At 42.6% G+C, this 27007-nt stretch overlaps 1 protein-coding gene across 3 annotated transcripts in view; it reads right to left on the reverse strand.

Moving 5' to 3' along the window:
* LOC126237299 (leukocyte elastase inhibitor-like) overlaps positions 1–27007 on the reverse strand; it is a 150594-nt gene that overhangs the window by 100505 nt on the left and 23082 nt on the right. For all 3 annotated transcript variants that reach the window (XR_007545058.1, XM_049947258.1, XM_049947257.1), the window contains exon 5: positions 2058–2272. Coding sequence is in view for 2 of the 3 variants with exons in the window: in XM_049947258.1 (XP_049803215.1) it covers positions 2058–2272 (215 nt within the window). In the remaining variant the exon portion in view is untranslated. The remainder of the gene's footprint in view (positions 1–2057; positions 2273–27007) is intronic.

The following is a 27007-nucleotide window of genomic DNA, read 5'->3' on the forward strand; positions in this document are numbered from 1 at the left end:
TCCCGGATGAAAAAATTACTGGGTTTTTCCCGCATCTTCTGGTTGTCCCGGATTGTATACACCCTGATTTTCTTTCCTTCACTCTGATAGGAAATACAAAATTTTTAGTATGGCATTACTAAATTTTAACAAGTTTACCCAACAATAATATTGCTCATTGGCAGCACAATACAGGGTGTCCCAAAAAGAACGACCTGATTTTAAATAGAATTATTTATTAGGAAGAAGAGCTTAACATCAAAAAATTGCATACTAAATTACTCAGAAAAGACAGAAGATCTTAATGTCACGAGGTAAGCGGGGAACGTAAACACATTGTTTAACATATCCCCACACGGCAGAAATCACATGGTGTTAAGTTGGGGGACCTAGGTGCTCAAGAGTGTAAAGCCTGGTCTCGCGATCCTGAACACCCTATCTAACGTTGAGGCACGTTAGCATTGAGAAAACTGTGCACATTGTTGTGCCAGTGCAGTAGTGCTCCATCTTGCTGATAGATGAAATAGATGAATAACCAGTTCCATAGCATTGCAAGATATGATTGTCCTGTTACGGTTTCTTCCTCAAAAAAGTAGGGTCCATAAACCTTGCTTTGCGAAACAGCACAAAAAACATTCACTTTTGGTGAATCACGTACATGTTCAATTGTTTCATGAGGATTCTTGGTTGGTTGGTTGGTTTTGGGGAAGGAGACCAGACAGCGTGGTCATCGGTCGCATCGGATTAGGGAAGGATGGGGAAGGAAGTCGGCCGTGCCCTTTCAGAGGAACCATCCCGGCATTTGCCTGGAGTGATTTAGGGAAATCACGGAAAACCTAAATCAGGATGGCCGGACGCGGGATTGAACCGTCGTCCTCCCGAATGCGAGTCCAGTGTCTAAGAGGATTCTTGAGCCCTCATACATGCACATTATGACGGTGAACCTTACTGCTAATATGGAAAGTTGCCTCATTGCTGAATGTCAACTGTGACATAAAAGTGTCGTCTTCCATGTGCTCTAGACTAGCACCACTGAAGTCCACTCACTCCACTTTGTCAGTATCTCAAAGAGCTTGTACCAGTTGTAATTGGTATGGTTTGAGGGCTAAACGACGCTGTAACACACACCACACTGTCAGGTGCAGTAATGCAAGTTCCCGGCTAGCACGACGCGTAGACTTGCAGGGGCTCCGCTCAAATGCTCATCGGATTTGCTCCACAGTTTGTTCAGGAACACGCGATTGGCCAGGACTTTTGCCTTTACAGAGGCACCCTGTTTCTTCAAACTGTTTATTCCACTGCTGAATGTTCTTTGGTGACGGTGGTTTAGCACGAAATCTAATATGAAACACCCGCTGAACTGTGATCACTGATGGAGTATGACTAAATTCAATAACACAATACGTCTTCTGTTGCACGGATGCCATATTGCACGAGACTGGCTGGACGCTCCAGGTCAGTGCTCATAGCAACATCTAGCGGATTTTATCTGAAACTCTAGACCATGCCAATTACAGCTAGTGCTGTTTCAGTTACCTAGTGACATTTGTCTGAATATTATTACAAGTTAAAATCAGGTCATTCTTTTTGGGACACCCAGTATAATAAATATACAGCATGGTCAGGAACAGTCTGAAAAGCTTGTAAGGGTGTTGCAGGGAGGCTGTGCTGAGAAATAATTAAGGAAAAAATCTGATACATTGCACCATATACAATTAGCATTGAAGTTAGCCAATCAGGCCGATGCACATGTAAATTCAAGTGGCCCACCAGAGGTGGTGTCATCAAATGTGTTCTCCATTTGGTTTCCTAAAAACTGAACATGAGAGCAATACAAAAACTGGATATGGGATGGTAGTACAAAGGCTGAGCAGTCTCATGTGCTAACCTTTATCTTATGGTAAGAACTGACTAGTTGTATCTGATAATTAACACTGAAATGGCACAATGTATATTTTTTTTCTTAATTATTTCTCACCACAATCTACTCTGCAGCATCCTTACAAGCTTTTCAGACTGTTTCTGACTACCCTGTAGTCAATTATTACACCGGATTTGAAACTACCAGATAAACTTGCCTCATATTGTAATTCAAGAACATCACTGTCTATTTCATCAAGTTGACTATAGCCTAGACGTTTTTTCATATACATCATAGGAACATCTTTCTTCTGAGTTCGAGTAGTATAAAATGGCTCAATTGATGTCTGCTTCTTATTGAAAGGAATTTTCCATGGTGCTTTGAAATATATTGCATTTATAAGTATTAATTTTGTGAAAGGAGAGATACTGTCTGAAACATAAAAAAATTATTTATTAGTATTTGTAATTGATATAAACAGAAGAATTAATTATACTTAAATTGAACTGTTAAAATATTTTGACCACCAGAATGGTAACTCTTCCAACTTTCATACCTTTTAATTCATTCTCTTCAATAAACACAGAGTTTGACACAGTACACTCAATGGCATTCTAAATCGGAGAGAGGGGGAGGGGCAGGGGAGGAAAAGAGAGAGAGAGAGAGAGAGAGAAAATTATGCCATTTAAAAGCTAGCATTGGTCAGTGCAGTGACCATACAAATTACTCTTATGAACTTCCTGTAGCACAACCAAGAAGCCCAGAGACAACAGTGACCATGTGTTTGCATTTTTTTCTGCATCTGCCAAAGGGCTTTGCCCGACAGTTTATAATATCTAACAGTTTTCTTTCAATGTTCCTGTCTGTCACACAATGCCTCCTCTATGTGGTGAGTAGCAATCCATTCTATTTCATTTCGCACTGTTATTATTCTGTCCAAGAACTTCCATTGTTTAATTATTTATTTTGTTTTACATAGTAGCTGCTATTCTCTTTATACCTGTGTAGCAAAACCAACCTAAATTAATGCCAGTTTGTGCTGCCATGGCAGATAAATCGCATATGGGATAAAACATCTTTCCACTGCAAACTATTTAGTAATCTCTTATCTAATTAACAAAGTAATGGCTATAAATCATACCGACGTGTTTCTCCCACAATGTAAGTATAACATGCTGTTAGTCATTTGCGGTTGAGTGAAAGAAGTAACCTGCATAATGTTAATTATTCAGTAACAGCTATCGTTAAATAGTCTGTCTGTGCTAATTGAATATCATCACACTGGGCACGTGTGGAAACGGCTCTAGAGTAGTGAGATATGGTTGAAAGTGTGAAAGTTGCCTACACTTTAATGTGGGAAGTGACTTTCTTGCAATGAGAGGTGGCTATAGTTTGGCAATACAGGATGATTTCACCTCAAATCGTACAGGTCATGTCAACTCATGGTCATGAATTTCTCAGGAAAAAAATATATATTAGACCTCTATATCATGATTGTTAATAAATAAAGTATTTCCATTTTATCTTAATTTTTGTAAATGACAGAGCCCTTTGAAAAATGTATATTTTGTAAATAACTTTTACAACAGAGGAAAAAAAAACATAACTAATAAACCAAAAGTATTGGAGACCTGGTAGATGTTTAGCGTTAAAGCTCCCTTTTAGTGTGTTTAAGTTCATTTGACACTTGCACACTTATGGCCTTCCTTTAACTTACAAATTTTAGATGAAAATATAAATTTTAAGTTAATTTCTCCACTTAAAATTTTTTTTTTCTCATTTGGAAAGTCATCGAACACTATCTTTTCTGTCATATTTTTCAGATATTACTGATGTAATTATAAACAGTATTTTCTCTGCTCCAGCTATCTGTATTATGTAATTATTTATTACTAAAAATGTAAGAATTGCATTTTTACAAGTTTTTACGAATTACAGTATTTACTCGAAAAAAACCATCCGAAAACTTTTGACATTACACAAAATATTGTTTGGTTAATATGTTAGCAGTCAGTGCAAACACAGCGGACAATATTTTTCTGTGTAAAGTGTTAAAAATCTTTCAACATTCTGTGTATTTCGCAACACTGAATTTCCAGTGCAAAATATGCATGTTGGCAACACTTTCCAGTACTCTTCTTTTTGTAACAAACAAGTCAGACCTTGCACATAAACCACTCTGCATCAAGTTTTTGGTTTGGTCTTAACTTTTTGTTAGATACAGTGTCAATGAAGAAATACAGTAGTGAAAGAGTGAGATATGTGAACTATGAAAAAAGACACAGGAATGTGGTGTTTAAGAAAAGTGAAAAACACTTCACAGTTGTTGGAAATCTGTCAGAGGTATTGCAGAAATGTCTTAGTTCTCAAGTAATGTTACTAGCATCACATCCATTGTGCAGGTATTGCTAGACTCACCACAAGAAGAAATTGTGACAACTCACCTGAACGATAACCATACCTCGAATGTGAAACTGAAGTAGACAATGCAGTTGTTTATATTCCTGGGTGTGAAGTCGTTGATGCGTTGGATGTTAGCATTTCTGCTGTAGCCCCTACTATATCCCCCCCCCCCCTCCCCTTAAATGTCAGGGAAAGATAAGAAGCACAAGAAGTAAACAGTATGTAAAAAGAAAAGTGGAAGAAATTGAAACTAGTTTTACACAAGCAACATCTTCAAAACTTTGTGAAGTGTATAATGTAGATGCACTTGGTGCAAAGCCCAAAGATAGTGATACATACCTGAAATGTGATGTGTGGTTCCGAAACCTAAATACTGCTATCTCAAAAGCCACTAATACTGAAAAGGTACAGTTACTGACACTGATTCCAGGTAGCTACTCTAAGCAGTCCCCTGCATTATTTGATTTCAAATGCTTGCAAAATAAAGAATGAGAGCGCTATTTGGGCATGCCCAGATACTTATTGTGGGCATCTGCTGCAAGACGATACGCTTATTGTTGCTCTGGAATATTACTTAAGTGATGACAAAGATTGCAGCAGGCAAAGTCCTAACCAGGCTGGCATTATCTCTGTCAGTAAAAAAGTTAAAAAGACACGTGGCAAGATCAATAAGAGAAGCACATCTCCTAATGAGAAAGGAGAACTCAAATTTAAAAATTGGTCTCTCAAAATTTTACTCCTTATGACCAAAATGCGTAAAATGCCAGCCCGTGAAGGAACTATGCACATGTATTTACTGCACTAATTTCAAACTTGTTTGTTCCACCATAAGCAGTGTCACAGGAAAGAACTACACAGAGATGGACCTGATGCTTTTGTGTGTAAGTCAAGAGGTCAAGAGCCACAAGATAAGACATACCGTATTTACTTGAATCTAAGCCACACTTTATTCCTGGTTTTTGTAATAAAAAAAACCGCCTGCAGCTTAGAATCAAGTGCAAAGTAAGCGGAAGCTCTGAAAAATGTTGGTAGGTGCCGTCACAACTAACTTCTGCCGTCGAATATATGTAGCGCCACACAGGCATGCTTTGCAGGCACGAAGATAAATACTGGCGCCAAAACTTCTGCGTCAGTAAACGAATTAAAAGAAAAGGTAGAAGAATGTAAACATTATGCCGTGTATTCTTTCGCGTTTGCTGCTATCTCATTTACATCCTGTCTGCCTAATGAACTACAAAACTAGAGTGAGACAACATCAAATGCGGAAGAATATACATATCATGTCATGTCATGTTTATATTCGTATTATTCTTATGCTGAATAGTGATCCAGTCAGAAATGATGCACGGCAGCTGACTAGATTTTTAAATCTAAGATGACTAATTTCTGTGCAGAATGTAATGTACTAAAGAGGCGTCTGCAAAGATTTTCAAGCGGAGAAAAATTTTCGCTAAACTCTTGTTCAGAACATCTTCTATCATACGCAGTCTATTATTTGGTTCTTGTTGATCATTATCAAAGAAAGCAGCAGTGTAAGTAACAACAAATAGCAGTCTCTTGCCATTGTTTTGCTACTGAGACAATTCCTCTCATTTCTTTTATTGTAAGCAGCAGTAGTGTGCACTACAGCAAGCCATGCCGCGAGCGGCAACAGGTCGTAAACACTCATTATCTGAATGTGAAAAACAATGCATGACACAGTACAATAATGCATTTTCAGCTTAGAGTGACGTAAACACCTATAACAAAGAGAACGGCACTTATCAGATCAAAGCAAAATAAGCAATCGATTCAAACGAGATGAAGCACGTGAACAAGTAAGGGTACCCGTACAATTAAGGACGGAGTGCCTGACACATAGCAATGGCTACTTGGTAAAGCTTAACCATTAAGCTTACAACTCGAAACAAAGTACTGTAGCTGTATCTTCATCCATTTGACCTAAATTGTGTCTCATATTACAATGGACCAACTTTGTTTTGATTTGGAGGTGCGGTGGAAAACTTTTCTCTCCCCTTGAATTTCGAGTCTCAAATTTCAGGTGCGGCTTAGATTCGAGTGCGGCTCAGATTCGAGGAAATACGGTAGGTTGCAGGAGAGTGCAATGTGTCCTGGTGCTGAAGTGAGGACTGTTGAAGCATTACATCTTCACGATACTGACAATGACGTAACCTATGCATTGTGGGAGGGAGGAGAGTTGGCAAAGAAGACAGTAGAGCCAGAGAGGTTTGTTACAAAGGTTAGGCATTGAGTCCTGAAAGGAATAGCTCACCATCATATCAAGAGGCTTCAGAGACAGGCCATAGCAGAAGTAAAATCAGCTACATCCCAGAACACTGACACGTTAGTTCCTTATTTTGACTCTGCTGGGAACTGGTCTGTTGCTTTGCAAAATGAAATTCAAAGTTACCACTGGTACACATCACAGGTAGCAATATTCACATGGCCGGCCGGGGTGGCTGAGCGGTTCTAGGCGCTACAGTCTGGAACTGCGCGACCGCTACGGTCGCAGGTTCGAATCCTGCCTCGGGCATGGATATGTATGATGTCCTTAGGTTAGTTAGGTTTAAGTAGTTCTAAGTTCTAGGGGACTGATGACCTTAGAAGATAAGTCCCATAGTGCTCACATGTGTTGCTCACTTCCTTGAAACATCACAATGTTTTGCTGTTGTAAATGATGATCTCATCCAGGACAGTGCACACGCATGGTATGCTGCGGCATGATAATTGATGAGATAGCATCTAGACGCCACACATTTCCTAATCATGTGTATGTGACTGATGGTGCAGAATCTCATTTTAAAAATTCCTTTCAGATTTATGAGCTTGATCAATACTGTAGTACAGGAATTAAGACAGAAAATGGGTATTTTCAGATGGAAAAAGTACATGTGATGGAGTAGGAGGTCTCTGTAAACATCTTGTAACAAGATTTAATCTCCAGCATAAAGCTGTTGATGCTATAAGAGATGCTACTGGATTTGTATGCACCATATCAACGATATTGACAAACATCAAACTCTTAATTCTAAATGAAAGTACATTAAAGAAATTCCATTTTAAAATGAAAGAACAGTGATCTGCTATGAAGCCTGTGGTAGAAATTGAATCAAGTCACTATTAGGCTGCATCCTGGAGTAGCACATACATTGCAAGAACTGTTCCCCACAAAATGCAGCCTGTTACTATGTGTGAAATGCAAAGACCACAGTATACATTAGAAGACTTTGTAGTGAGCCATTTCATATCTTTTATGTATGGCAGTCAGTGCTGGGTGGGACAGATAATAAGTGTGTCTCATGAGCTGCAAGATACACTCCTGGAAATTGAAATAAGAACACCGTGAATTCATTGTCCCAGGAAGGGGAAACTTTATTGACACATTCCTGGGGTCAGATATATCACATGATCACACTGACAGAACCACAGGCACATAGACACAGGCAACAGAGCATGCACAATGTCGGCACTAGTACAGTGTATATCCACCTTTCGCAGCAATGCAGGCTGCTATTCTCCCATGGAGACGATCGTAGAGATGCTGGATGTAGTCCTGTGGAACGGCTTGCCATGCCATTTCCACCTGGCGCCTCAGTTGGACCAGCGTTCGTGCTGGACATGCAGACCGCGTGAGACGACGCTTCGTCCAGTCCCAAACATGCTCAATGGGGGACAGATCCGGAGATCTTGCTGGCCAGGGTAGTTGACTTACACCTTCTAGAGCACGTTGGGTGGCACGGGATACATGCGGATGTGCATTGTCCTGTTGGAACAGCAAGTTCCCTTGCCGGTCTAGGAATGGTAGAACGATGGGTTCGATGACGGTTTGGATGTACCGTGCACTATTCAGTGTCCCCTCGACGATCACCAGTGGTGTACGGCCAGTGTAGGAGATCGCTCCCCACACCATGATGCCGGGTGTTGGCCCTGTGTGCCTCGGTCGTATGCAGTCCTGATTGTGGCACTCACCTGCACGGCGCCAAACATGCATACGACCATCATTAGCACCAAGGCAGAAGCGACTCTCATCGCTGAAGACGACACGTCTCCATTCGTCCCTCCATTCACGCCTGTCGTGACACCACTGGAGGCGGGCTGCACGATGTTGGGGCGTGAGCGGAAGACGGCCTAACGGTGTGCGGGACCGTAGCCCAGCTTCATTGAGACGGTTGCGAATGGTCCTCGCTGATACCCCAGGAGCAACAGTGTCCCTAATTTGCTGGGAAGTGGCGGTGCGGTCCCCTATGGCACTGCGTAGGATCCTACGGTCTTGGCGTGCATCCGTGCGTCGCTGCGGTCCGGTCCCAGGTCAACGGGCACGTGCACCTTCCGCCGACCACTGGCGACAACATCGATGTACTGTGGAGACCTCATGCCCCACGTGTTGAGCAATTCGGCGGTACGTCCACCCGGCCTCCCGCATGCCCACTATACGCCCTCGCTCAAAGTCTGTCAACTGCACATACGGTTCACGTCCACGCTGTCGCGGCATGCTACCAGTGTTAAAGACTGCGATGGAGCTCCGTATGCCACGGCAAACTGGCTGACACTGACGGCGGCGGTGCACAAATGCTGCGCAGCTAGCGCCATTCGACGGCCAACACCGCGGTTCCTGGTGTGTCCGCTGTGCCGTGCGTGTGATCATTGCTTGTACAGCCCTCTCGCAGTGTCCGGAGCAAGTATGGTGGGTCTGACACACCGGTGTCAATGTGTTCTTTTTTCCATTTCCAGGAGTGTATAACCGTTGCCTTTATGATGTCTCATTGTCCTCTTAATGCTTTCTAATGACTATCACCAAAAAATTACAGTGCAGTTCCCCAAAAAATCAGTGTGCATTTCCCATTTCCCAAGTACTGCTCTTGTCGGATCATCCTTGTCTGTATGAAATTTTGTCTTCGCTATACAACTATACAAGAAGCAGATGAAAAAGAAAAGACCACTCTCTAACAGTGCAGTGTTCGTTGTTTCATTGTAGGCAGATTTAATTCCTGGAAAGTCATCAAGAAGTAAAATCACGACAGAAGACAATAATAATTTATGAATAATACCATAAAAACGAACAATGGGCATAAATATTCTGTATTTCATTTTCATTATAAAATGCTTTCAAATAAAATAATGTTGTAAAGTAATTATTCCAATTCAGAAATACGAGTTTTGCAAGACATTTACTTAAAATCAGCGATCAGTTTAAATATTTAAGCGTCGATGATTTTTTGACCTTGAGAGGTCTACCTAAAAAATTTCCCACATTTTGTACGGACAAGTATTGCACACACTGATTGTATAGTCCCAACTAATGTACCATGAAATTTTTAGTACACTTAGGATGGGTATTTCGGAGAAAATAATTTCTAAATACAAAATTCAGATTATTTTATCTTTATGTACAAATACTTTGAGAGTTAAAGAATTTCATGTGTTAATGTCATAACTGACAGTCAGCAGTCCTTTCACTTTATAATTTCTCAAGTCTCAAGACAGTTAACATCCTGTGACTATTAAAATTTTCGAAACATGTAATTTTGAAATTTGCAAAAAGTTACAAACTTCCATAGTTTACTTATATATATGAGATGTGTATGTATTAATCATGTCTCACAGTATTGGGAACAATTAGAAAGGTCATTAGCATTTTAACAATTAGTCAGAAAATCAAAATATTGTAGTTCTGGAGAGGTAACCTGTTGAATTTCAACATACATTTTTTTTCCTGCAAACTTTGAAATAGCGGTGTGACACATTCACTCTTGGCCTGTATGATTTGAGATGAAATAGCCCTACAGTAGTTGTGCTTATTACTTCTTGGTTATTGAGGAGGAGGAGCTGAGATTTAAACTCTTAGCTCATCTGGCAGCAGCACTGGAACAACTGAGAGCTGCAGCTGGCAGCAATAATTATAGGTAGAGGTATATGGCTGAAATGTGTTCAAAGCTACCAAATCAAACAAGATATGCTGCAAGCTGCTAGCTTTGACCTATTCATTTCTGGGGGCTTCAGTGCTCTAAAGACTGTGGGCAAAGTGTAAAGACAAACCAAGGCATTCAAGAGGGGGGAATAAAAGTGCAAGCTAAGTCGAAGTGTTAAAAAGCCAGGAATGTCCTCCTGCAAGAGAGTAGTTCAAGAGGGTGATGTTAGAACTAGTACAGAATGGCATTCAGTTATCTTCAGTAATGAGAGTAAGATCCAGCTGTACATGAGTGATGGACACAAATTTGCATGATGGTGAGCTGCCTATTCCAGAGTGCATTTGCCCACGACATACAGGTTGCATCCCAGGCTGTGTGTGCGTGTGCGTGTGAGTGTGAGTGAGTGAGTGAATGTGTGTGTGTGTGTGTGTGTGTGTGTGTGTGTGTGTGTGTGTGTGTGTAGAGATGCATAAGGAAAACCAGTATTACAAGTGAAATGGAAAGAAATTAAACATGTCGGTTCACAGAGTAAAATGTAGCAGTGCACAGCAATTCAGGGTTGCAGGGAAGCTGAGGGCCTATTGGAGTTATGATATCAGGGAATGACGCCACCTCTGCACTCACTCACTCACTCACTCACTCACTAAGCCAGTGAGATGCATGCAGGCTCTAGATTTTACTGTAATACCCATTCCCTTAAAAACATAAATCTTTGTCAATAGCTGTTGTGTTGTCAGCCTGCATTCAAGGTGGGGCATATATAATTTCAGTTTACGACATAGGTCAGTTAGGGTGATGGATTCTTTGAGTATAGGAAGTACCACCAACGGTGCTCCTCTGAGATAGCCCCTCTTGCTGCAAGGGATTCATGTGCAAATTTGGTGCAACCAATACATATACAGCATATGACAACTATTGCTTTTAGAAAGGCCAGGAACAAATTTCACCACCCTTTTAATTCTGTTTTCCTTCATTCCAAGTTTGTTGGTATGTGCAGTATTTTGCCACTCTGTGTCCCACACCCAAAATACATAGTGTCTGAGACGTGAGCGAATCTTGGTGCCTGGTGCTCTCATTTGTAATGTTTCCATTACAGTTGCTCTTGGTGAGTCTGCTTGCAAATTAATGTCTGGGATACCCACTTGATTTAGTATCCAAAGGAATGTTATGGAGATTCCTGTTCTATGGTGGTCCCGCAGCAGGTCATGAATGTTGGAGATCAGCACATTTCATGTGTAGAATTGGTCTACCACTTGCAGACCACTCAAGGAAACATTACACAGAAGCAAGTTCAGGTTGCAGAGCTGGCAATTCTGCAGTAACTTTACTGGACATATTTGGTAGGTGGTATTGCTCATAACCTCCTTCATGGACATATGTAACTGGCACATGTCTTTCACCTTCGAGCAATCTGTATTCATGAGGGAGATAATCTTGATATGCAGAGTTAAAAATCTGTCAGTAAGAGTGAGACATAAGTTCCCTTAGTGCCACAGAGTGTGCCCATTTGTATTACAGGCCTGGGGATATGGCATGAGGACATGGCATGGATAAGACTGAAATGTAAATCCATATTTGATGTTTTAGTGCTTGATTGTGAATACCATCAAGTCCCAGTGCCATATTGTAGCTAAGAGCCGTGTCATAGCCAAAGGCCTGAACTGCTAAGGAATTCCCACTCACTTAAAGGCGTGTTACACAGTTACAGATTTGAGTAGTGAAGGACAGGTTCTCATTCTATTCCCTTGTGCAGAAAGAAGGCTGAGGGGTTGGTTGCCATATGCAGAGGCTTGAGGAAAATGTGGCACAAAGTGACGTGTGGTAACAGTAGCATCAGAATGAGTATTGTTGTCCAGGAGGTAGCAGAAATACCAGTTGCTAGCTGGCTATCATACACACAACACATCTTGGTCCATATCTGTGAAGAAGAGTTATGAATCCCTAGGGCAGTGGTGTATTTTTCCCACTATGCTTTTTTCTTTTGGTGTTTCATAAGGCAGCATGATGGAGCATGTCATTATTACCTTGTAGAGTAGCACCTTGTAGTGAGGCATTGGATGGTAAAATGGTGTTTAAAGCATGCCAATAAGCTTTCTTGAGGGATCATAATTGAAGCCACTCATGGATAACAATGTAGAAGGTTATGACAATCTGAAAATAATCACTCTCACACAGGTTGTCATACGTCCTCTATTGGAGTGGGGGGAAGAGGTGAAGGTTGCACATAAACAAGATCAATAGCTGTTTGCATTCCATGTGCCACAATGAAATGAGTTAGTGTGTCACTTTTTAGTAAATTTAAGTCTAGGTCTGTGAGTACTTGTTTCATTAGAATACGTTGTTCTCCACAAGGCAGTGAAAATAACTATTATACATCCACTGGATGATGGTTGCAGGGGTGGCTAGTACACAAGATGGGTCACATTTCAGCTTCTGCCTGCATCACCTTGGGCAGCAGGAATGCTGTAAATCCCTGTATTATAAGACTTGTAGTAGGGGTGGTGCGAGGTTATGCAGCTTAGGCCACCTGGTCCACTTTCATCTTTCGCTTTTTCTTATTTTCTTTTTTACCCCTGTTCTCTTTGCAGAATTGTAATTGTGGTTGGGGGTTATTTGGTTGCATATCATGAAGAGAGGATGAACAAGCTGTTCTTGCATCACATATCCCATGACTTTGTAGGCATTGACTGATATCAAGCCACAAGGCAGGGTTAATCTATTGAGAAGGTCTGAAGGAAAGTAATTCTCTACTGGGGGAGGTCAGATGAGTAAGACACTTTTTCTTCAGCAGGGGGTGGGAACAAGATTCCATATGTGGGTGTAATGGGAACAGAGGGAAAGTGGGTTCCATCACTTTCCCATACAGGTAAATTCTTGTGGTTACCAGGCCTCAGGGAAATTCAGATGAGTTCATCTTTGATATAGACAGGGTCTTAGTCACCTTGTTTGAAAAATTTGTGGCAATTTGAATTGGATGTAGGTGTTCATCTCTCTTCTTTGCCTCAAAATGTGAGGAACAAAAAGTGTTTTATATTACTGCTTCATTTTTTCATGCTTCAACATGGGACAATTGGAAGAATGAGGTGATTGTTTTTCTGTGCAATTAATACATATTTTCAGTTGGACACATGGGGTGTCCTCATGATGGAGCCACCTACAATTTCCACATGTAGAAGTACAGTTGCAGCATGTTGACATGTGTCCAAACATAGTGTATTAAAACTTCACACAGGGCATGGAAAATAGAACTCTAAATCATAGCAATAAACCTTTATTTTGATCTTTTTAGATAATATTTCCCCTTGCAAACCAAAATGAAGGCTTCAGTATCCTTTGGCTCCCACTGGAAACAACAAACAAAATTAATATCCCAATTATTTCAAGTTTGCATACAGTTCATCTGTCTGTAACATGAGCTTATAATGAAAAGTAACATTATGAATCATGTCAAGGTTCTTGTGGGGACTGATGGTGACAGACATGTCACTGAGCCTCTCACAGAAGAGTAAGGCCTGTGACTGAGGAAGTGTTGTTGTTGTTGTTGTTGTTGTTGTTGTTGTAATGGGGATGGAGGCTCTTTGCATTTTGTTAATGGATGCTACTTCCTCAAACTTTTCTTCGATGAACAACAATGGTTTCATACTCAAAAGGACTTGCCCTCAGTTCAGAGACAAACTAGGTACTATAACAGCCTAGACCACAGCCAATACTCAGTTCCACCAACACAGTGTAGAGCTCCAAGCATTGACCATTGCGTACAACAACCTGCCTGACTGGCAGCAGCCACATTGAATTTCCCCAAGTCATTAGCGAAGACAATGACCACCCTTCGTGTAGTTTCTGTTGTTCGACCCATTACTGTACAAAATAGGTGGATCTCAGTCTCTAGCCTGTATTCAAGACACTTCCATGTGATACAGAAACAATGCTTCTTTCGCATAGTCAGTGACAGCCAGCAGTATATAAATCCCCAGCATCTGCCTATCATTGATTCAGGACAGCTCGACAAAGTTTCTGTGCCCAGCTGTGTTGGGTGAGGCCCTCGAGTCAAAGCCCTAACAGACACAGAGCAGATACCACCCTCACCCCTCTCTGGGGACACTGCCTTACAGATGCACTGTCTGTGCAGGCTGAGAGGCTAGCATGTTTGCAAAAGGCTGAGGGCTATGCTGGCAGTAGCACAGATATTGTCAGAGTCTCCCACTCCAGGCAGGTCTCACCAGATAAAATATCCTAGCATCAGAGTTGGCACTATGGCTGCTGTTTCTGCTACTGGAAGAGGCAATAGACCAGTCCAAGAAGTGGAAATTGTTGCCTAGAAGTTCAAGTTTAGGTCAAGATTAAATCCTTGTCTGGGTCTCAGAGGAGAAAATTTCTCCGAAAGCAAAAGGTAAAGAATCACTTCCTAAACAAAAATGGAGAGAACTAAATGATCTTGAACTGAAGACATCCAAAAACACACTGTCTCAAAGTGAAGGGGGTAAATAGACCTCTTCCACCTCCAAGACAGGAAATAGATCAAGAGATGAGTCTAATACTCCCACTTCTCAGGATAATTGCATCCAGAAATACCTGAGGTAAGGAATACGGATACAGACCTATAGTACTGCAGTCAGGGTTTTCAGGGTAGCAGTTATGGAACAGGGATACCCACTGCTCAGCATGAATTAATAGCCAGTAGAGTTTGTTCATGTGTGAGTGAGAAGATTGAGGAGGATGCTACTCCAGGTCCCAAATTCAGGAAAGTCTATTTGGACAAATGTACTCTTATCTTCGTCTGCGAGGGGATGGGAACAGTATGTTGGCTGAAGGACATGGTGCCCAATATATCTCCTTGGGAGAAAATGAAGCTGGTGGTCAAGACAGTGGCTGAGTTCTTCAAGACCACAGATGTATCAATTTGGGTACTGAAACTTCTTAAGGATACTCCTCCAAAGATTGTTCAAGAAAATACGAGTGCAGAAACAGAAGGTCTCAACAGAATATTAGAAAGTAACTAACCAAAAAGTTGTACTGGATGGCTGAACCCTCGTTGTACTGGATGGCTGAACCCTCATGGTGGAAATCAGTGACCATGGGCAATACAGGAATAGGAGCTGAGACTGTAGTTAGGTGCAGATAAACCTGCAACAAAATAAAGGAACAAGTGGCACACTGAGTTATCTTCTGGGGAGAAATGGGGTTGATGTGGCCATGATATATCAATATACAGTGGGCATTTCAGGCCTCTGAGGAACTGAAGGTAAGCTGATTTATGCTTGAAATCTAAGGAACTCCAAAACAAGCATTTATGTAAAAAAAAAAAAAAAAAAAAGGAATTTCATTCACGGCGATGGCAGGTAATTATTCCAAGAACTTAGTGACCACCAAGATGAAACAGCATGATGAAGGAGGCATGAAGGACATTGTACTGGTCTCCAGTTTGATATTTACTCTAAAGCAAACTGCGGATTCTGAATAGGGGCAGGGAATCTATGTTCAAGAGCATAACAAGGGAAGAAGTAACTGACTTAACTTTTGGGTCCATTCTAATGGATAGCTATGTCAAACAATGACATGTTGCATTGGGGTCTTCCTCATTTAACCACATGTACGAGGGTTGCCCAGATAGTAATGCATTGCATATTTTTCTTCAATAATTCTTTATTGAACATAATGAGAATTACACACAAAAGAATGGTGTTTTATTTGCACATCCTATTTTTCCACTAATCTCCATCCCATTCTATGGCCTTCCTCCAGCACGAAACAAGGGAGTGTATGCCCTGTCAGTACCAATCCTTATCCTGGAGGCAGAGCCAATGCTTCACTGTGTGAATCACCTCCTCATCATCATCCTCAAAAAGTCTTTCATGAACAGAATCCTTTAATCTGTCCTCAGAAATTACAACAGCATCTTTCTGCAATGTGTCTGGCGTGACACCTGTGGATGGTCTCCTTGACCGCTGCAAATCATAGAGCTCTGCCAAACCATCTTTCGATAACCTCTCCCTCCTTTTCAAGCAGCTAACTGTACTTCTTATGACAGCAGATGCTCCACAGACTTTGCACAAGTGTATGTGAACTTTCCCCACCATTTCTTTCTCTGCAGTGAGAAATTCAATGACAGCATTTGCTTGTAACATACATCACTACAGATGCCATATTGAAACTGTCCTGCAGCTACGCTATATCTCGGAAATGACAAACTTGGCGCGCTCATTCAGGAGACTTCAGATAACAGATACATAATGTTTTCATATAATTGTTTTCGGTTGAGAAACAGAATGCAGTGCATTACTTTCTGGGCAACACTCATACAATAAGTCTGAGATTGAAATAGATGTTAAACAGACCATGGCTGATACGAATCCTAGGAAAAAAGATTGGGTCTCATATAGAAAAGACCCCAGGTCATGCTTATTGGAAGTCAGAATTTCAATTAGAAATCCAGTAGATTCTGAAGAAATGTCAGACACAGTGATGTCTGCCACTATGTCCTCATACTTAGAAAACTGCCCAATCACCAGGCAGTGCACGAACAGGAATATACCTTGGTGGAACAATAACCTGTAACTGTGAAGGAAGCAAGTAAGAAGGCTGTTCAACATTCCAAGAAGGGAAGGACAATGGGCAAAATATCAGGATGCCTTTGCAAAATACAACCTTGCAATTAAGCATGCAAAGCTATCATCCTGGAAGTTATTCTGTGAGAATGTAGAAGGCACAGCTACTTGCACCAGAATACTATCTAATCCAGGAGGTACTCTGTTGAACGAGGATGGTTGAGTGTACAAGAACAACATATGAGAAGCAGGATGTGCACCTCAAGACTCATTTCCATCACTAGACCAAGACTCAGTCTCTGGAAATCTGCCAGAGAATGTGTGGGGAAAAAATAAAGACAGTGTGCACTGAGAACTTGTCAACTGTTCAAGTTAATTAGATTCCCACGTAGTCTGTCTAGTGTTAGCCTAGCAGAAGGAATCATTCCTAATGTTTAGAGGACAGTGAGGGTTGTTTTCATTCCTAAACTAAGGACAACTGATCATACCAAGGCTAAGGATATGAGACCAATCAGTTTGTACTTTTTTCTTAAAAGTCTGAGAAACTTGTTAATGTCCACATTATGGAAAGGAGGAAAACCGAGGTGGCTCTAGATGTAAATCGACATGCATATCAACTTGGCAAATTGTGTGGAACAGCACTTTAGCAACTTGTTGGAAGGTGGAAAAAACACAACATTTTAAGGAAACTGCTCTCTGTACATTCCTGGATATCAAGAACGTTTTTAGCAATATTACCTCCAAAACCCATGGTCAGAACTGCGGAAGTGCGTGGCACTGACATCACCATAGGTAGGAGCATTAAGATGATGTTGAGCAGATGTTTAGAAGCCACTATAATGAATGAAAAATGGTGATCAACACCACCAGAGGTTGTCTGCAAGGAGAGGCTTTGCCCAACTAATGTGGAACCTAGTGGTGAGTGAACTCATCGAAGGATTGAATCTGCAGACTACTTTTCCGAAGGATACACAAACAACTTACTTATTGTAATATTTGGCTAATTTGCTAGTAATGTTAGAACAGTGGCACAATATGCACTGAACATCGTGCAAAACTGGTGCAGGAAACAGGAGCTAAGGTTCAGTCCAAACTGTTGTTGTACGATTTACAAAGAAGCATATCCAGCAAACACATTGGAACCTTACACTTGTCGACAATACCCTAACTGTAGAGCAGTTAGTGAAGTATCCAGGCATAATCCTGGATGGGAAACTATCACATTCCCGGCGGGGTCAGGGATTTTCTTTGCCTCGTGATGACTGCGTGTTGTGTGATGTCCTTAGGGTAGTTCTAAGTTCTAGGGGACACATGACTATAGATGTCAAGTCCCATAGTGCTCAGAGCCATTTGAACCAAAACTATCACAGACCCCACTCACATACGGAATATATGCTCTAAGATGAAAGCATTAGAAGAGCCTGCAGAGAAAACTGGGGTCTAAACTCCAAGAATATGTCCTAAATATACACCGCTGCAATAAGACCTATGACAGTTTATGGGACTACAGTATGGTGGAACAAAGTAGAACAGAAGGTGGCTGCTAAGGATCTTAATAAGTTGCAGAGACTGGTCTGCTTAGCTGTAACATGAAGTATTAGCAGCACACTCACTGCTGGGATGGAGACAATGCTGGACATGGAGGCAGCAGCTGAGGCACATAGGCTAAAAACTGGAAACCTTCAGGATATTCAGAATCTCCCACCAATACAGGAAATTTGGTAAATATAGACACAGTTGGAGAAATGCCGGCTGACAATACAATAACTTCCAGCTGATTCAATAAATCTTTCAATGTAACAATTGAAACTAGAGAGCAGTGTAAGAACAATCCATGAGACTGCACTTGAGACAGTCTAGTTTACTGATGGGTCAGAAAGAGGAGAAGGTGCTAGGGCCAGGGCATACAGAGTAAAACGTAGACTAGAAAGAGTAATATCTCTACGGAAACTGGCCTAGGTACTCCAGTTGGAGAATTTTTGTAGGCACTATGAAGATCATAGCATCTATATTTATTCAGGCAACCAAGCAGCTCTGTAATCTCTATCAGCCCCTACAACAACATCAAAGACCATTAGTTGTTGTGATACTAGGGTCAACCAATGAACAAGCTGATAAGCTGGTCAGGACAGGTGCGACGACTCCATTTGCTGGCCCGAAACCCATCTTACCATCACTAAGATGATGGTTAAATCAAAACTATGAAGCTCAGTCAGACGACAATATGCAAAATATTGAACTATGATCCAATAACAAAAACATGCCAAACCAATTATGTCAAATCCATGTTTTAAGAGAAGTTCTGTCATAGTGGGACGGAACAGGAGATGGACTAAACTCATGGTAGGACTGATGTCAATCCTTGGGAACTTTAATAAACTCCTGCACATGTTGGGTACACAGCAAGGAGCCCCAAGTGTAGGCTGTGTGGCGAGGGTGATGAAACTGCACCACACCTTATTTTCCAGCACTAAATGCTGGAGATCCCAAGACACAGAATATTTGGTTCAAGTCCTGAAGAAACTGTGTTCAATAAAGCCCTAGTAAAGGTCCTCTTCCACTCTTTAAGGGTACTGTTTGGCCTTGCTTGAATCACAAGGAATGAAACTGCACAATAAACCCTGTTTCGGTGTGGGCAATAGTGGGCTGTGACCACTGTTATTTTCATCTGCTATTTAAATAAAATCAACCACCCTCACCCAGCCATGAACTGCTGGGCGCTGCCTCACCTTCCAAGCCCTGTCAGCCAACATTCCACCACCATTTCAGCAAGACCACACACCTGCTGCTGCTACCTGATGTGTCATGAAAACATGAACACACAGCTTGCCACCTGGGAACCAATATCGCCTGATGCAGCCCCGCAGTCCATGGTTCATCTCACTGGGCAGCACTGGAAATAACAAGAACTGATCGGGAAGCAAAATACTGTCCATTAGTTTTACATACTACGTATGATAAGGAGAAACAAATTTCCCATTTTCACCCTCTAGGGGGCCTCACAGTTCTTTTGTGGACATGGGACCCCAAGTTGTTGCACTATTATTCCCTTTTTCTGAGTCTAACTCTCAAGTTATCCTTTCCCAGGGTCTTACAAATCTTTTGAGGGTATTTACATGGCGAGCATTGGGCCCTGAGCCATTGCAGTACTCCTTCCTCTCCGTTGTTTCAATCCTATTCCTTGACTGCACCTTCTCTCTGGCTTGGTCATAGGAAGGCTTCCATGTTGACCACAAAAATCATATCTTGGACACTGACTCATCATTCAGAGGTTCCAAACTACAGATTGAATGTCCTTCGCCATATCACTACAACGGTAGAAAGTAAAATGTGAGTGGCAGTCTGCGCATAATTTGCTAAAATGACTGATAACTCAGATGGCAAACACACATTAGAATATTAAGTGGTTAAAAAAAAAGGGCATTAGGTCAGGAAAGGGCAAATCATCAAAGGTTGATGACAATGAGCACAAAGTTGTGGGGAATCACCACTTAACAGTACACCCCCCCAGTAGCTGAGTGGTCAGCATGACAGAATGTCAAATCCTAAGGGCCCAGGTTCAATTCCCGGCTGGGTTGGACATCATTATTTCATCCTCATTGATGCGCAAGTCGCCAAAGTGGCGTCAAATCAAAAGATTTGCACCTGGCGAATGGTCTACCTGATGAGAGGCCCTAGTCACATGACAAGACCACTTAACAAGTGGCGATGGCTAAAACGACAGTGCCCAATAAGCAACCCAGTTAAAATGATCTCCTCATGGCAAGAGGGCTGAGAGGAATTCAGCCAAGCTGTTGGGAGAGGTTTAATTCCCTGGAGTTTGTTCCCATGAAGGGGAGACCAGTGGTGATGCCAAAGTGACATCTCTTTCTGAGAGACAGAAACACAGAGATTAAAAGGAATGGAACAGATAGCAGGCAGAGGTAGGAGGACTGCAGCCTTGGCAGCAGCCTCATTTCCCACCAGACCAACGTGACCAGGAACCCACATAAACATCACAGTGGCTCTTCTGAGAGTGAGCAAATGGAAGCTTTCTTGGACCCATGACACTAAGGGATGGACTGTGTACAGCGCTCTGAAGGGCACCGAGAGAGTCACAGCAAATGACACAATTGAAAAGCCTGTATCACCGGGTGTACTACATGGCGAGGTACAGGGTGAAGACCTCTGTTTTAAATACTGATCAGTGCTCTGGAAGCAAATACCAAAAATTGCCAGTGCCAATGATGATGGCACACCTGACAACAGTCAATCCGAGAGCCACTAGCCCACAAAGGTACTATTGCTAAGTTCTGTGTGAAGGTCTAGAAACTAACAGTGATACATCGAATCTGGAGTAGTTTCCTTAAGAAGTAAGTTAAGTCCAAGTTGAACATGGCCTGCTACATTGAAACCAAGGTGATGCAGAGTTCACACCCGTCTGTAAAGTAGCAGGTACTGTGAAATTAAGCTGCCAGAGCAATAGCTAAAAGCGAACTCCAGGAGGTGAGAGAGAAGAGGAATGCGCCACGTACTGGCAGTCAAAGGAGTCGAAGACAGAGGCATAGGATGGGTGGCCGGGCATGACGGACAAATGAGATGTGTATCTGCTGAGTAGAACATCATGCCAGTAAGACAGCGTTAGTTCAACAGCTTCTGCCTACAGATTCTCAACTGGGCTAGTGTAAAAGGCACCAGTGATCAAAGGGATTCCACAATAGTGGGTTGTATTTAGATGGCACAAGATGGACGGACATGCAGATGCATAAATGAAACACCTATAGTCTAGTTTTGAATGGACAAGGGAACAGTAGAAATGGAGGATGGTGTTCCGATCCACTTCTAAGGAAGTAGTGATAACGACATGTAGGACACTGAGGGACCGGGTGCAATGGGTGACCAGGCAAGATGCGTAGGAGGATCAAGAAAGTTTTCTGTCAAGCTTGGGCCTCAGAAATTTTGTAGTTTCAGCAAATGGAAGAGAAACAGGCCCAAGATGCAAAGACAGTGCAAGAAACCCAATGTGCCACCGAAAATACACACAAATTGTTTTGTCAGTGGGAAAGGTGAAAGCCATTGTTGATGTTCCACAAGTAAAGATGATCACGACAAAAAGGGAGCCAGAGATGTCCAGTGGGAGAGGGGCCACACTAGTGTTAATGGCTATAGCAAAGAGGATGACGCTCAGAACAGAATCCTGAGGCACCCCATTTTCCTGGATAAAGTAGTCCGACAAGGCAGAATGCATGTGGACCTTGAAAACTTTGTCTTAAAAATTCCTGAAGGAAACGGGGCAGGCAGCCTCAGAAGCTCCATGTGTATAGTGAACGGAGAAGCAGTAAAAACAATACTATAAGAGCCAGATGGTAAAATGCATGGCTTTCAACTAGCCAACAACTTGCAAGCAACCCAAATCTCCTGGAAGGCCTGCTCATTGAGATACATTGGACATTCTCGGAGGAGACTGCATGGTTGCCATTGCAACTGATAGAGCAGGTGAAGAAGGCGGGCATTCGCCCTCCTGAGCATCCCTACCACAAGAAACACATTTGGCTGTGTTTCAAAAGGATATTCAAGTGTTGTTGTAACATTGACACTGGTAGCAGCACATCTGGTTTGGAATGAACAGTCGGACTGTGATGACATCGTAGCCTGCTATGATCTTCGATGGAAGCACTAGTTTATCAAATGTGAGAAAAAGAATGTGTGTAAGCACTAAGATTGCATCAACTTCCTTCACTATGTGATAGACTGCAGTGATGCCCTGATCAGAGAGGTAAGTTCAGATATCTCCCTTTGTCAGACCATCAAGCAGCTCAGTGTAAATAAATAACACCAAGCAAAGAATTCAGTGTTTTACGGGCCTCAACATGAACTAGATAGCCGTGGAGGAGCAAAGCTGCAGGCAGTTGGGCTTGAGAATCACAATTTGTCTCCAAAATCAAAATGCTTTTAAGTAAACAAGAGCAGGATTTTACAGGGCCAACAATTGCATCAAAACCTATCTGAATCACAAGCGGATAAACCGTAGTGAAGGACTGACCTCCTTCAGTATGTGATACCATGTGGAACTGAGGCACAGCTGGGAGAGCCTTGGAATCTTTGGCCTCATTCTGTTTACATTTAGCAGATATAAACAGAGATGGTGATTGGCTCATTGCCAGAAATTCCCCCTTAACTGCCAGCATCTCCGATGGTGCACTCCTTCAATTTGGGGCCCTCCCCTCAGAGGGGACCTCAGGTGATTGTTCACACCTCAGGTCACACCTCCCAAACTCTTAACAGAGAGGCCAACTGGCAATTTTGGAAGGTAACAGCTCAGGCAATCACACCCCCTGGGCCTCACCTGTACCAAAGAGTACGTGCAGACCCTACCTGTCGACTTCGGGCTAGAAATTACATGTTACCCAGTCAGCAGTTACGCAGAAGAAGTGTGGGCCAGCCATTAGGTGTGCAAAATTGCTGAGAAGCGGCCGAAGAATAGGAGACTGAAAACAAAGAAAGAAAGCAAGAAACAGTGTGGGGCTGTTCTGATGCCAGGCCACTGAAAATTCAGGACATTTGCAGAAATACCTCAGACATGTTCACCGATGGAGAGGAAAAAGAATAGCAGGAAGACAGACATGCAAAACAGAAGGGAAAAGAAAACACAGAAGGGAAAAGATGCCCCAAAGGCTGGGGCCCCATTGTAGCCAAGCTCGAACTCACCAAAGAGTGGTGAGCCCACTGTGGGGTTAAGAGCTAGAAGGTAAGGACAAAGACTAACGAATATTGGGGCTAAGAGGGTTATGGGAATGTAGGATATATTGCAGGGAGAGTTCCCACCTGCAAAAATCAGGAAAGCTGGTGCTGCTGGTAAGGATCTGGGTGGCACAAGCTGTGAAGCAGTAATTTAAATGGAGAATGTTGTGCTGGACAGCGTGCTCAGCAAGGGGCTAGTTCAGCTGTTTCTTAGCCATAGATAATTAGTGGCTATTCATGTGAACAGACAGCTTGTTGGCTGTCATGCTCATGTAGAATGCAGCACATTGGTTGTAGCTTAGCTTGTAGATCAGCTCATAGGTAGCCATGCCTTTGATGGGATAGGTGACGTTTGTGACTGGACTGAAGTAGGTGGGGTGGTGGTGGGGGGATGTATGGGACAGGTCTTGCACCTAGGTCTGTTACAGAGACATGAGCCATGCGGCAAGGGGTTGGGAGTAGGAGTTGTCTAGTGATGGATGAGGATAATGTGTGGGTTCAATGGACAGTAAGATACCGCTGTGGGAGGTGTGGAAAGGATAGCAGATAGAACATTCATCATTTCAGGCCATGACGACAGACTGTCGAAACCCTGGCAGAGAATGTTATTTAGTTGCTCCAGTCCTGGGCAGTACTGAGTCATGATGAGAATGCTCCTCTGTGGCCAATGCTGGGACATTGGGAGGTGGTGGGTGATTGGAGATGTGTTTTTGTACAAGACTGGGAGGGCAGTTATGATCCTTGATGGCCTCAGTGAGATCCTAACATGGTTCAGATTCATTAATGACATCTTTACGATCCAGATCGAGGGTGAGGACACCTTATCTACATTCTTCCTGAACCTCAATACATTCTCCCCCATTCACTTCATCTGGTCCAATTCAACTCAACAACCCACCTTCCTTGATGTTGACCTCCACCTCAAATATGGCTACACCAGTACCTCCATCCATATCAAACTTACCAACCACCAGCAATACCTCCACTTCGACAGCTGCCACTCATTCCACACCAAGAACTCCCTTCCAAACAGCCTAGCCACTCATGCCCATCACTTCTGCGTAGTGGCGATCAGACCCTCTCAAAATACACTGAGGGTATCACTGAGGCCTTCACAGACTATAATTACCCTCCAAACCATGTACAAAAACACATCTACCATGCCTTATCACTCCAGTCATCCACCACCTGCCAAAGTTCCACCATTGGCCACAGAGGAGCATTTCCGTCGTGACTCAGTACTGCCCAGGACTGGTGCAACTGAATCACATTCTCTGCCAGGGTTTTGATAACCTCTCGTCATGGCCTGAAATCATGAATGTTCTATCCACTATCCTTTCCACATCTCCCACAGCAGTGTCTCACTGCCCAACAAACCTACGCATTATCCTCATCCATCACTAGACAACTCCTGCTCCCAACCTCTTGTCACAGGGCTCTTGTCCCTGTAACAGACCAGATGCAAGACCTGTCCCATACATCCTCCCACCACCACCCAACCTACTCCAGTCCAGTCAAAAACATCACCTATCCCATGAAAGGCAGGACTACCATGAGCTGATCTGCAAGCCAAGCAACCAATGTGCTGCATTCTATGTGGGCATGACAGCCAAGAAGTGTCTGTCCGCACGAATGGCCACTAACTAATAAACTATGGCCAAGAAACAGTTGAACCACCCCACTGCTGAGCATGCCACCCAGCACAACATTCTTCATTTCAATGACTGCTTAACAGCCTGTGCCATCTAGATCCTTCCCCCAACAGCAGCTTTTCTGAATTGTGCAGATGGGCACTCTCCCTGCAATATATCCCACATTCCTGTAACCCTCCTGGCCACAACCTTTGTTAGTCTTTGTCCTTATCCTCTATACCCTTCCCTGTTCCCATTCCAGCACTACACAGTCCTCTATTCCACCAACACATGCACAGTCTTTCAACCTCTCTTCTTTTCTCTAACCGTTCCCCACTCTTCGTCTAACCTCCGAACAGCACCTAGCTGCCCTGCCCTCTCCCCAGCTCATCCCTTCATGCTCCCACATGCAGCACTCTATCATCTCCCACCCCTACCCTCTCCACCCCAGCTTCCTAGCCATCCCCACCACCCAATTGCATCTCCCATTACGCACTGTTGCTTGCAGTGTGGCCTCAGCAGCCAAATATTGCTATCGTGTGTGTGAGTTGCATTTGCATCAATGTTCTATCTCTGATAAAGGCCTTGTTGGCTGAAAGCTCATTTTCTGACAGTCTCTTTGTCGTGCTATATGGTACGTATCAAATATCTCTTTCATAATATTGTTACATTCCATCCTGGGTTTTCCACCTTAGTCAATGTCAAAGGTATGAGTTTCGTGGTCAACATGGAAGCCTTAGTATGACAAAGTCAGAGAGAAGATGCAGTCAGAGAATAGGATTGCAACATGGGGGAGGTAGGAGTACTTCGATGACTCAGGCCCAATGCTCACCATGTAAATACCCTCAAATGATTTGAAGCCCCTGGGAGAGGATAATTCAAGAGTTAGACTTACACTTCAGAAAATGGAAATGCTACTGCAGTGACTTGGCTTTCTATGTCCACAGAAGTACTGTGATCCCACTGGAGGGAAAAAAATTTGCTTCTCTTTAACGTACACTGTGTATAAAACTAATGGACAGTATTTTGTATCCTGACTAGTTCTTGTTATTTCCAGAACAATGAATTACCACATGCCAATGATCTGTCACTAATTCTGCAGCACTCAGATCTTGTGGGACTGTCTTCTTTTATATTGGCAGTACTGTAAAAGAATAAGAGACATTCATTGCACTTTTATTTCAGTTCATGTTACAGCTCTGGTTCTAGGTGATGTGCTACAGTGAATATGTAGTAATGTGCAACATTATCTGTGACTGATTCATTCTCCAGGATACAGGAGTTGGACAAAAACAATGGAAACACCATGAAAAATGCATTCTTGAACATAAATGCAAATTCTACCCAAGCCTGCAGATTGTACTGCTGTATTTGACCATGAACGGCACCTGTGCAATGTCCCAGTACATTTCAAGTGAAAGTTATGATCAGAACACTGTTCAATGTAGTTGTGAGGGCTTTATGTCACAGATAAGTGACTTCAAACATGGACAAATTGCTGGTGCTTGTATGGTGGGTGCTTCTCTGACCGAGGCAGCTGAAGTGTTGGTGTTTTGAGATGCACCATATTGAAGATTTATACTGCATACAGGGGAAGTGGAAAAACATCATCCATGAGTCACATCATGGATGAAAGTGTGTTTCAAGTGATTGTGACAGATGGTCACTGAAAAGGTTTGTGACAAAGTAAGAGAATGACACCTCCAGAAGTCACTACGCAACTGAATGTCTTACTTTCAAACCCCGTCAGCACCAAAACAACACAAAGTGAGCTCCATAAGCAGGGAGATGCTGGGCACCTTGGAATTCCAAAACCACTCATCAGTGACGCAAATGCACATAACAGGAAAATGTGGTGCTGAAGAGAGAAAACTTAGGCTACAGTGCAACGGAAAAAAGTCACTTGATTGGGTGAGTCCTGTTGCACACTGTTTCCAGCTTCTGACCAAGTTTATGTTC

This window comes from Schistocerca nitens, chromosome 2 (genome assembly GCF_023898315.1).
Source record: "Schistocerca nitens isolate TAMUIC-IGC-003100 chromosome 2, iqSchNite1.1, whole genome shotgun sequence".
Taxonomy (NCBI): Eukaryota; Metazoa; Arthropoda; class Insecta; order Orthoptera; family Acrididae; genus Schistocerca; species Schistocerca nitens.